The sequence below is a fragment of the Amaranthus tricolor genome, chromosome 13, assembly GCF_026212465.1.
Source record: "Amaranthus tricolor cultivar Red isolate AtriRed21 chromosome 13, ASM2621246v1, whole genome shotgun sequence".
In the NCBI taxonomy this organism is placed as follows: Eukaryota; Viridiplantae; Streptophyta; class Magnoliopsida; order Caryophyllales; family Amaranthaceae; genus Amaranthus; species Amaranthus tricolor.
The window spans coordinates 478,834-490,699 of NC_080059.1; the positions used below are offsets into that span (position 1 = coordinate 478,834).

Here is an 11,866-nt window from a genome sequence, read left to right on the forward strand (position 1 = left end):
AATTGGTATGAATGTTGTGCAAAAGACTTCCATCCGCATGTTACAAAGTTTGGATGAGCATAGCGGCCATATTTTTGCACATAGTGAAGTATAGAAAGTACATAAATTAATAACATGTTCTTTTTGCTCTTCTAAGATGTTTATTGCATACTAATTGCATAAATAATTTGGAAATCAGAGCATACATCTATTTCTTAAAAAAAGAATTATATTCATATGGATTTTTCATTTTTTTTAATTTTTAGGTGCAAAAGAAACTTTTTAGTTTTTCCATCAACAATTACATTTTAGATTTTATTTAGACTTTAGTGAAAGGAATGTCCTTTTCAGTTCATTTAGTTTATATCATCTATGTATTAAAAATAAAGTATAAAAGAAATTAAATCGACAAATAAAAGTAAAAATAATAAATACAAAAGACTAAAAAAAACTAATTATTCTTATGAGAGACCGTCTTATCGTATAGGGCGTGTGTTTTCTCATAATTTATATTAACTGGACAATTAAACTTATGTTCATATATAAAATACTTTTCGGAGTGAAATTGCCTATAACAAAATGAATGAAAATATAATAAATTTATCAAGAAAAACCAGGACAAACTCATTAAAACGCAATAAAAAAGTCAGACGCAGATAAGTACAAGTTATCCCATCTACTCCATTATTGAGGATTATGAGAAAAAATCTGAACGTAAATAAAGCGATAAGCCTTTTTCAAACTCAAAACTTCAAGTTGCCCAAAAAATGACCTAGTTTGGGGATGTTCTTGTACACATTCTGCTGGTGCATGAGAATTGGGCTTTTCTGTTTTGGCCCAATACTATAATTGTACTTAGATGAAAATTTGAAAAAAAAAAAAAGTTTTTAACAAAATTGGTCAAAAAAAAAGCTTTCGTCAAACTTTTATCCCAAAATATGCGTGCTTGCCTCTAAAGCTAGATTCGGTATCTAATCGCTGTTATTAACAGCAAACTAAGAGAGTGCTAAAATTTAAATCAAGGGTTAGTTCGCTGTTAGTAACAGAGAATTGAGATTTTGAGTTTTTTTGACCAAGTTTTTGTTTGCTGTTAGTAACAGTGACTAACACAACCCTAAATACAGCAGCTCTCCTTCTTCCTAATTCAAAGCATAGAAAAAAAGTCAACAAAAGTTAAATATTTGTTCGCTGTTACTAACAACGAACAAACCTGGTTAAAGCAGGTCGAGCTTTTGTTCGCTGTTAGTAACAAAGAACAAAGGTTTGACCCGCTTTGACCATGTTTGCTTTTGTTCGTTGTTACTAACAGGTAACAGCGAACAGATTTGACTATTTTTTGACCAGTTCTCTTAATTCGTTGTTAGTAACGGCGAGTATATACCATACCTAGTTTTGGAGCCAAACACGCTTATTTTGGGATAAAAAGTTTGGCTGAAGCTTAATTTTTCACAACCTTTGTTAAAAAGTCTTAATTTTTTCAAATTTTCTACTTAAATTGGGTCAGTTCAACTAATTAAATTCACATATTCTCATTTATAACCGTTTTATTTTGAGAGAATTTAAATTGTAAATTAAGCTAAATAGTAAAACCATATCAATTAAAATTATTTTTTTATTTAAAATATGACATCATGTCATTTCATACTTTAAATTGACTTTCCGAATAATAAAATAATTATTTTAGTTCAAAAAATCACTAGAATGTTAAAAAATATTCACTTTAGTTGTTTAGCGTTTATTTTAAAACCTAAAGTGACTATTCAATATTCATAGGCATTCTAAACCTATATCTTTAAATTGAAAATTTTCAAAGTTCGTATAAATAGGTTAATATGCACTTAAATTTTTAACTCGTCTTATATAATAGTAGCTGTTAATTTTTTTAAAAATCTATATGCAAATGGTTTTAGTCATACGCAAAAAAGTCAAATTGGTCTTTGGTGGTGCAAGACAAATACATACGAGCTTATAGTAGTCAAACCAAGGAAAATTTGTTCAAAAATAATCTTTTCATAGAAGATTTTAAGATTAAGCTTAATTTAAAAGTAATTGGTCTCTGCATCCATGCCTATGAACGGGCTTTGGTCGTTGGTAAGAGCAACTAAGCACAAAAAATCTAGCGTAAAGTCAAATAAAATTTTGTTCACCGTAGCGAATAAGTCTTCATTATTATTAATATATATATATATATATATATATATATATATATATATATATATATATATATACCACATGAATAAGTCTTCATGATATACCACTGAGTTTCTTCGAAATTCACCATATACCACATGAAATGTTTTAATTCACCATATACCATTGAGTTTACGTCCGTTAGCACAGAATACCATTGAGTTTACGGCCCGCATCAATGGAAAGATTTTTGCCTCTCGGCCCGGCCCGGTGTTTGATCACCTCTATGAAAGAAGTGTCCTTGTTAAATACAATAACCAAGTAGAGCAAAGAAAACAAAACTATGGCATGGGTTGCATTAAATTAAGATACTGTGAAGCTGCATATCTTATATATGATTGGTATACTATACTAGTATTAAGTAGTAGTATTAACTAATACTACATTAGTTACTTGATTACTATGTACACAAAATTGAGACCCCAAGGAAAAACAATCTGGGGAATTTAAACTAGTATACTATGCAACTGGAAACCATAAGTATGAATCATGGTTCAAGAGCATGAGCAGTAGGCTGTGTGTGAGTATGAGGCGTAACCAATTCAGTACCTTCACTATTGTTCCCATTTACGCTACTCTCTCTTTCGTTTTCTTCAAGAGATCTTCCTTTAGTCTCTGGAGTAAACAAGAAAGTAACAACTGCTCCCACCAAAGAAATTACTCCCAAAATGTTCAACGAGGCCTTCATTCCTATACCTTTATCATCCTTATGATGCTGATCTTGAGAAACCCAGAAAAATGTGGTTGATCCAATAATGGCCCCTGCTTTTCCTGCAGCACCTGAAATGCCATGGCAGGTTGTACGGAACCTAGCTGGAAACAGCTCAGCAGGAACAATGAAGGTAGTGGTATTTGGGCCGAAGTTGGAGAAGAAGAATGTACATCCAAAGAGAAACATAAAAACAATATTTCTCTTACCGACTTCACTATAATGATCGTAAAGTCTGGCAATGGAGATCAAGATAATAGCCAAGAAAGTGAAACCCATGATTTGGATGCTCCTTCTCCCAAATCGATCAATCAAAAAGACTGTACAAAAGTATCCAGGAATTGTGGAGCATACGGCAAAGATTCCCTGCAGCTTAGCTACATGGTAAGCTTGTTGAAAAGGGTTGAGGGAATCAAATTTGTGGGGGAGGTAGGGTTTGTATATACGAGACTGGGAGAGGTTGCTGCTGTAGAAGACAATGTCGAGGAGGAACCACGTAGCTGCGCAGGAGAAGAGATCTCGGCCATGACGACGGAGGAAATGCTTTGAGAAAAGAGGATAAGAATTTGGTGGTGATCGGGCGGAGGATGGGATGGAAGAGGCAGCATCATCCACAATATGAGTCATTTTTACATCTAAGACCTTCTCCATGTCCTTTGCTGCTTGTACAACATTGTGCTCCACCAAAGCTGTGTACCTAATTAAGAGTAACACAAGTATATGTTTTTCACTTGATTTGCTTATGATGTTACACTTTACAAGCACCAACTATCATCTAGCTAGAGGCCTTATAACAATTGGGCATGCTGATGCAATTTAGTAGTGCAATTTGCAACACAAATATATCCTTCACACCAAATATATACATATATTAGCTTGGAAATTCGTGCAATACACGAATTTATTAGTGTGAAATACATAAAAGTATAACTTCAATTAATAATGCAAGTATATAGTATCGTGATCAAATTTATCGAATTCATGACTTTTTAATTTAAAGCATAAATTTAATATTGGTGTTTTATAAATTATTTACTGAATACATCACTTTTTAATTCAATTAAAAATATCAAATTATAGGTTGAGTATATAAAATTGCTATAATAAATCATATAAATACTTTATCTAATTTAGCTTTAACTAAAAAATATCAGATTCTAAATTAAATAAATATGATCATATAATCAAATATGATCCATTAAAATAATTCAATCTATCAAGAATGATATTTATAATTTTCCAATAGTATTTGTGATATGATTATGATTGGCCAAAGTCGGGAACTTGATGCACGTGGAAAAGGGAAATAGAGTATTAGGTGGAAAGGGTACAAGTTTCTGATAAATGATACTTAAGCACTTATTTTATATATGTTCTAATAGGAGTACTATTAACAGTTGAACTTCATGAATGGAGAAACGTATAAGTTGTGCTCTACTGAAAACAACTGAATCGATTCTGAAACTAAAGTGAACATTTTAACAGTTGGAAGAACGCGTCCAAAGAACCTAATTGACTTAAAATGGTGCATTTTATCTTTTAAGGTTGACCAAGTCAAATTCACTAATCAAGAAATTGGACATGAAAATTTTTTCTTCATGAAATGAAAGATTGAGATCAAGAATTAGCACATATACTAGACAAGAAAGCGGGTAAAATAGATACCTAGCTGTTTCAGGCATCATCATACGCCAATAGAAAGTGATGGAAGCAGGAACAGCCCCAAGCATAAGTATAATCCGCCAAGCTAAATCAGCAGCCATGACATGTGTTCTATGATCTTTATACGCATTAGTAGCACGACCAAAAACAGCGCACACAATCATAATAACCACAGCGCTGAAAAATATACCAAACCCTTGCATTGAGAACACGGCCGCGATAAACGCTCCACGAGTCTGCTTGTTAGCAAACTCAGACATAATCGTGGCAGAAAGAGGGTAGTCTCCTCCAATTCCAATCCCTAAGAGGAATCTAAAAAAGCCTAAACTAAGAAGAACACACGTCTTAGAAGTACAAATTGAAAAACCACAACCAACTGAAGATAACATCATGATGATTAGGGCAAACCCATAGACCTTCCGGCGGCCGACACGGTCTCCGAGGAAGCCGAATACGAGCTGCCCAAGGGCTGTCCCAAGAAGGGCTACAGCTACCATGACGGAGAGTACGACATGAGGGACATGACCGGAATTCTCTTTGTCGTAATAGATGCGGCCGAGGAGGTATGTAAGGGGAGTAATGCAGAAGAGGTCATAAGCGTCGGAGAAGAGACCCATTCCTGCTATTATTATAGCCTTAAAATGATAGTATTGTGTCTTTGCTGTGTCTAGTGCTGATAGCACTTTCAGCCCCATTTTGTGTTTCTTTTTACTGCCTTTATGAGAAATTTGGTGTATAGAGAAGAATTATGTTTGGATTTAATAGTAATTTATTTGATTTGATCAAGAAATACTGGAGAAAAGTGGGGAAAGGAAGGAAATAGTTAGACTAGTTATTGGATTTGTAAGGAGGAAGGAAGGAAGGAAGGAAGGAAGTGGTTTGTTTATAATAATCCTTTTGTGGTGGGGTTACTAAGTTTTATTTTAATTAATAAAAATGGAAATTTCTGAAAATGTTCGATTTATATGAGATTTTTCAAAGGAGAAGACCTTGACTTGTTGGAGTAAATGAAATAACAAGTAAACTTATTAGAAAGTGATGTTATATGTTAGTTACAGAGGGTTTATTAAGGATGTGCGAAGTGATCGATCGCATATAATTCTCCTTTTTCTCCTGTATAGTTAATCAAAAATAAAAATATATTAAATTTATTAATAAAATAAATATATTTACGATAAATAAAACACAAATTAAAAATTTTGTGCAAAGCCCCCAAAATTTTCAATACTAGTTGGTATGATGTGCAAAAGACTTCCATCCGCATGTTTGAAAGTTTGGATGAGCATAGTATGATAAAGTCTTCATTATATTTTTTGAATTACAAAGTATAATTAAAAAAGATTTTTTTTTCTTCTTCCTTTTTGTTCTTAATATAATTGAGACAGTTTTATGTTTCTAATTATGTTGCATCAATTCATATACTTAATATAATATGATCTTCGTATTTACATACGGGAATTGAGAATATCTGATTTTCTCTTTGCACAACTTAACATACTACAATTAGACCTGTTAATTTTAACCCTATCTAAAACTGACCTGATTCAAGAATAATCGTAACTCAATCGAAAGAATGTGGATTATAACTTAAAAATTCTGACCCCTAATGCCAAAATGACCTAATATGAAACAATAAAAAATGGGTCAAACCCAAACCTTACACGAACTCTTCTATATCGATTTTTGCCTAATTTTCTCACTTTATTGATTTTGTTAGTTCCACGTCATCAGGTTCTGGTTTAGACATACTATATTTTTAATCAATAAATAAATGTATTCTATTTTATATTTTTCGAAAAAAATAGTGATAAGAAAATATTATATTGATATTCTTGACATGTTTGATCAATCTAAACTAATCAAAATCGAACCGATCGAAAATATGCGGACCAAAAATAACCCACCCCTTGAAGCAGTTTTAAGTTTCTAACTATATCATCCCATTATCCCAACGCCATTATCAAAAGCTATAAATAATCTCATAAAAAAAAACAGGTGAATTCGAACCAAATGGAATGGTTTTTATACATCTCAACAGAAAATTTACACAAAAATCTGAAAAAATGAGCTAAATTATAAAAATACAGACTGATAAATGTTCATCATTTGTGCACAAACTCTGATTTATACTGTTTATTATCAGGTGAAGGAGTCATATTATTAGATTTCATTTTGCAATACCCACCTTTCCTTTTTTCCTCATAACACACCCATTTTTCTTGATCTTGTCCTTTATTTTCATTCCCAAACACATCATTACTAGAAACAGCAACTTTTCTCCAAGTAGTCCATATTCTCAACATGATGTAAATCATGATCAAGCACACAACACTGGCTGTGAAAACGATACCAACTATAATCGCGATAGCTTCACCCTTCGACAACCATGTCTTAGATGAACTCGAACAAGATTGTAATGGCGCCCCACATAGCCTTTTGTTGCCTACAAACGCGCTAAGTGGGAATGTCGAGAATGCTGATGGAAGTTTTCCTTGTAGTAGGTTGTGTGAGAGATTGAGACTATCGAGACTCGAGAGTTTTCCTAGTGAAGACGGTATTTTGCCTTGAAGTTGGTTATTCGAGAGGTTTAGTCGCTCTAGTTTCATGAGATTTCCGAGTGATTGAGGAATCTCCCCTGATAAGTGGTTGTAACTAAGGTCTAGTATTACTTGAAGTTCATCAAGTTTTTCTAGCTCAGCTGGTATTTTACCTGTCAAGAAGTTGTTAGAAAGCCTAAGTTCGAAAAGCTTCACGAGTTTCCCGATTTCTAAAGGAATTGTCCCGGAAAAGTTGTTATTTTGAAGATTAAGGACATTAAGAGACAACAAATTTCCTATCTCAGCAGGAATTTGGCCGGATAATTTGTTGGTGTGAAGAGAAAGTTTGATCAACTTGGAACAGTTACCCAACTCTTTTGGTACTGTTCCATTGAAATTATTAGAAGACAGATCAAGCTCTCCTAGCCCTTTAAGGTTCCCCAACCAAGTAGGAATTTGCCCCGAAAACTGGTTATTATGCAGCATGAAATGCTCGAGTTTCGTAGAGTTGGAAAGACTAACAGTTAGCTCTCCTGATAAACTGTTGGAGGATAAATCAAGAAAAACAAGCTCTTTTAGAAGGGAAAATTCAACAGGAATATTACCCAAATGAGAATTTCGTGCAAGGCGAAGCCTGATTAAGTTTCTAGACAAGGCCAACCTAGATGGGATTGAGCCGGAAAAGCAATTATTAGTCAAGTCTAGTACTGTGAGAGAGGTTGAACCTGTTAATGGAGAAATGCTACCATTTAACCTGTTATGGGATAAATTGATGATCTTTAGGTTCTTCAAGAGGAATAAAGATTCGGGTAAAGGGCCTTCAAGAGAGTTATTGTAAAGGGTGATGAGACTTAACTCGGACAAAGAACTGAATGTGAAAGGGATTGACCCGGATAGTTTGTTATCAGCTAAGGCCAACATCTGAAGCTTTGTGCAGTCACCTAAGGCAGATGGGATTTTCCCTGATAACTCGTTTTGCCTTAGGTGAAGTAAAGCTAAGTTCTTTAGATTCCCGATTGAATCAGGAATCGGGCCTGAAAACTGGTTTCCGAAGAAATCAATCTCTGTTAGGTTGGTACAGTTTGTTAACTCAGATGGTATGTTACCTGACATGTGATTGTCATACAGGTAGAGGACACTTAATTTGTTTAGCTTCCCAATTTCTGCTGGAATTTCGCCTGTTATCTTATTGCCATATAATGAAAAGAACTCCAAGTTACTCAGATTGCCAATTTCTGGAGGTAATTTCCCACTGAAACTGTTGTTATTGAGGTAAAAATCAGTGAGCGACTCCAGTTTATCAATCGCAGAAGGCAACTCTCCCTGGAATTTGTTGTTGGAGAGGTCTACTTGTTGAAGAGATGAGCAGCTGAACAACTCCAAAGGAAAATTTCCCGAATAGTCGTTTCCTGCAACCGAAAAGATCTGCAATCTCGAACCATTCGTACAAAAGTTTCCAGGAATGCCACCGGATAAGTGGTTACTCGAAAGGATAAGGATCTCGAGATTCTTCATCTGTGAAGTGAAGAGTTGAAGAGATCCTGAGAGGTTATTTCCCGACAAGTCGAGTTTTTTGAGTTGACTTAACCGGTTCAAAGACAATGGAATGGCCCCACTTAATTTGTTTCCCAACAAATTCAAGTACTTCAATTCTTGTAAATTTCCCAACGCTGTAGTAATCACACCAGATAAACTGTTGTTGGCCAAGTTTAGTACTTGTAATGACTGAAGATTACCAATTGATGAAGGTATATCTCCTTGGAGCATGTTGTTTGAGGCTGCAAAAATTTGCAACTTTTCACATTCTCCAAGCTCCTTTGGGATTGGGCCCACAAGAGCATTCAGCTGCAAATCAACGGACACCAAATTCTTCAACTTTCCCAACTCAGATGGGACACTTCCATTCAGTTGACAGTAAGCCATGCCTAAAACTCTCAGTTCAGTCAAGTTGCCTATACTTTTTGGGATCTCCCCACTAAGCAAGTTGTTCCCTATTCTAAGAACCTCCAACTTTGGAAGAAAACCAAGTTCATGTGGGATCTTACCAGATAGAGAGTTTGAGTGCAAAAGAAGCTCTCGAAGATTCTCAAGCTGGCCGAGCTCACTAGGGATCGGGCCAGATAGAGAATTCGATGATAAGTCTAGAGTCTGAAGAGAAGTGAGATGTGAAAAATCAGGTGAAATAAAACCCGAAATCCTTGAACTCGAGAGGTTCATACCTATGACATGAGCTTGAGCATGTGAACATGTTAGTCCATTCCAGCTGCAGAAACTAGTTGCAGAAGACCAGTCACTGAGAGCATTATTAGGATCAATAAAGCTAGATTTGATCCTTAAGAGCCAATAAGATTCACTCGAACTTTCAACCAAGGCATGAACAAGAAGGACACTGAAGGAGAGGACATACAAAACAAACAACAAATGAAACATCTTGATCATGCCCATTTTCATGAAGGATTATATACTTATAAAGCTAGTTAAAGCAAGAAATTTTGCATTCTTTGATTACCAAAAAAGGGCAAAAAAAAAAAAGGATTATATATGGTGATATGCATTGAGATCATTGCACTGAAATTGAGGAGAGGTTTTATAAAGAAACTTTTAGGGGTCTTTAAGAAAATGGGGTAGGTTCAATATTTCTCTAGTGTCATGTTGGAATTTTGTTCCATGCATGTTTGTGAAAGGTAAAAATATCATGGCAACAAGTATGGAGAAATATGATAGGAATATGCTGATTGCTTAAACAGACAAAGAGCTTAGGTAAAGGCCCACTCTGTAACCTTAGTAGGAATGGGATGTTTCTAAAGCTTAATCTTCTAGGTGCTATTGGATATTTTAGATGTATTTTTTTCCTGTTTATGATGATTCCTTGAGATTCTATTAAATTACATCAGATGATAAATAGTTTGACTTTTGATTTAAGAGGAAAATGATAGTCATATCATGTTAGTCGAACTCTTCATTTCAGATCAAATACTTGTGTTAGACTACATTACACAATATTACATTACCCCAATGTCATTGAGTGACTCCCACCTAATATGGGGTTGAAGGGTCAAACGTACGCAACCTTATCCTTGTTAGTTCAATCTATGGAATAAAAATGAGGCGGCTCCGTTATTGCTTTATAACGGATTTTGAGCTTACAGTTTGTGATTCGATACCACAAAGTATATGATTGTTTAATTTATATTAGGTTATGATCTATTATAAGCTTTAATTTAGATATATGTTCTAGAAAACATGAATTGCTATGATAAAAAGGATTATATTCAAGTTAACAATTCACATTCCGATGTCTACAAAATAAGTCATAACACCGCGAGGTGTCGCGTCTGCGGTGTTACGACCGATACCACAATCACAATTTAGACCCTCGATACTTCAATATTGGTGTGACATTTCGAAACTTCATTTTGGACCAAAATTTTACAAAATAGTCAAGTTATACACCTAGACAAGCACCCAAGTCAAACAAAAACACTCATAGATGGAGTATCATAGGTCAACAATAACAAAAACTCGGGTTAGCTACATAAACTAATATATTAGTTTTAATAGAGTGTCATAGATCAAACATGAATAGTGATGCATGATCACATGATTTTGACAAAAAGAGTAGAATGATTATAAAACCATGCAAAGATTGACTTTCTATTGAGTTTGAGATATCTTAACAAAAAATTATTCTTCTCAACCTCAACCAAAACCCACCTAATACTAGAAAAAAAACACATAACAACTCTTAATTTGAAGCAGAAGATGTTCTTTGTTTCATAATAAGGCCATACATCATGTGAACTGTGAAGATAATTTAGTTTTAGGGAGTTTAGAAGGTGTTTGTTTAGTCCAACCTAGCACAGACGAATAAAATTAGGTTAGAAGAGATTTTATATACCAGTTGCATATAAACCCAAGTATATCAAGACAAGTGTATGATTGATTTCTAAACTATTAAGACTTTTTATCCGGCTCCTTAAAAAAAAAAAAAAAGACAAAAAAAGAATTATGTGTGCCTTTTTTCCAATATTTTTTTAATAAAACTTAATATATTTGTTGAATTTGACTTAGGTTTAAGTTTTTTTTTTAAAAAAAAAAAAGTTTATCCTCCACTTTTACTTCTAATAGAGTGGAGCAAATTATATTTTTCATCAGTGTAAACTAGATATGAATAGCTGACTTGAGATCACATTGCAACGATGTATTGCATCGGTCATGACGACGGTAATAGGAGTGATGCAATAGTCATGAGAAATACCTTGAACCGTTCTAATATGTAAATTTTCTGCTCCTTAACAACAAGGGTAATATCGATTTGGTAAATTTGAAAACTTTACAACACAAACGAAACGATACATGAGACTTTATTTTTGCACTATGTTTGACATACAATAAAAAATCAAGTCATAAGTTAGATTACATTTAGCAATCACAAAGTTATCGGCTCATATAAGTTAAGATTAAGGCTTGACGCTGTTATCTACCATACAAAAATCTTTTCAACTTTTTGTATTTGCCTTTCAAACAACTTCACTTGCAATAAGGTTTTGACATTATTATTGAACATCCGGAGAGCTCTCAAGTTTTTTTGTATTATCTTCTAAACAACTTCCCTTATGATATTATAAGTAATAATTAAGGGAAATTATTGACCAAACGAACCTTAAGTTTTATTGTAAAAATATAGATTTGACTTCTTTGAAATATTATTATTATTTTATTTAATCTTGGTCATGAGTCATGACAAATCCAAAAATACAAATAAATACCTCAACATAACAATTATAGA

The 11,866-nt window shown here is 33.9% G+C and overlaps 2 protein-coding genes across 2 annotated transcripts; both read right to left on the bottom strand.

Moving 5' to 3' along the window:
- Nucleotides 1-2,249: 2,249 nt before the first annotated feature.
- On the bottom strand, nt 2,250-5,447 carry LOC130797634 (probable inorganic phosphate transporter 1-9). The gene is made up of 2 exons (XM_057660311.1): nt 4,544-5,447; nt 2,250-3,575 (listed from the first exon to the last, which is right to left on the bottom strand). Exons 1-2 carry the CDS (start codon nt 5,233-5,235, stop codon nt 2,657-2,659), a joined length of 1,611 nt encoding a protein of 536 aa, XP_057516294.1. The 5' UTR covers nt 5,236-5,447; the 3' UTR covers nt 2,250-2,656.
- An 876-nt stretch (nt 5,448-6,323) lies between these two features.
- Nucleotides 6,324-9,928, bottom strand: LOC130797635 (LRR receptor-like serine/threonine-protein kinase GSO1). Its single transcript, XM_057660312.1, has one exon. The coding sequence runs from the start codon at nt 9,526-9,528 to the stop codon at nt 6,643-6,645; it is 2,886 nt and encodes a 961-aa protein (XP_057516295.1). The 5' UTR covers nt 9,529-9,928; the 3' UTR covers nt 6,324-6,642.
- Nucleotides 9,929-11,866: the final 1,938 nt, after the last annotated feature.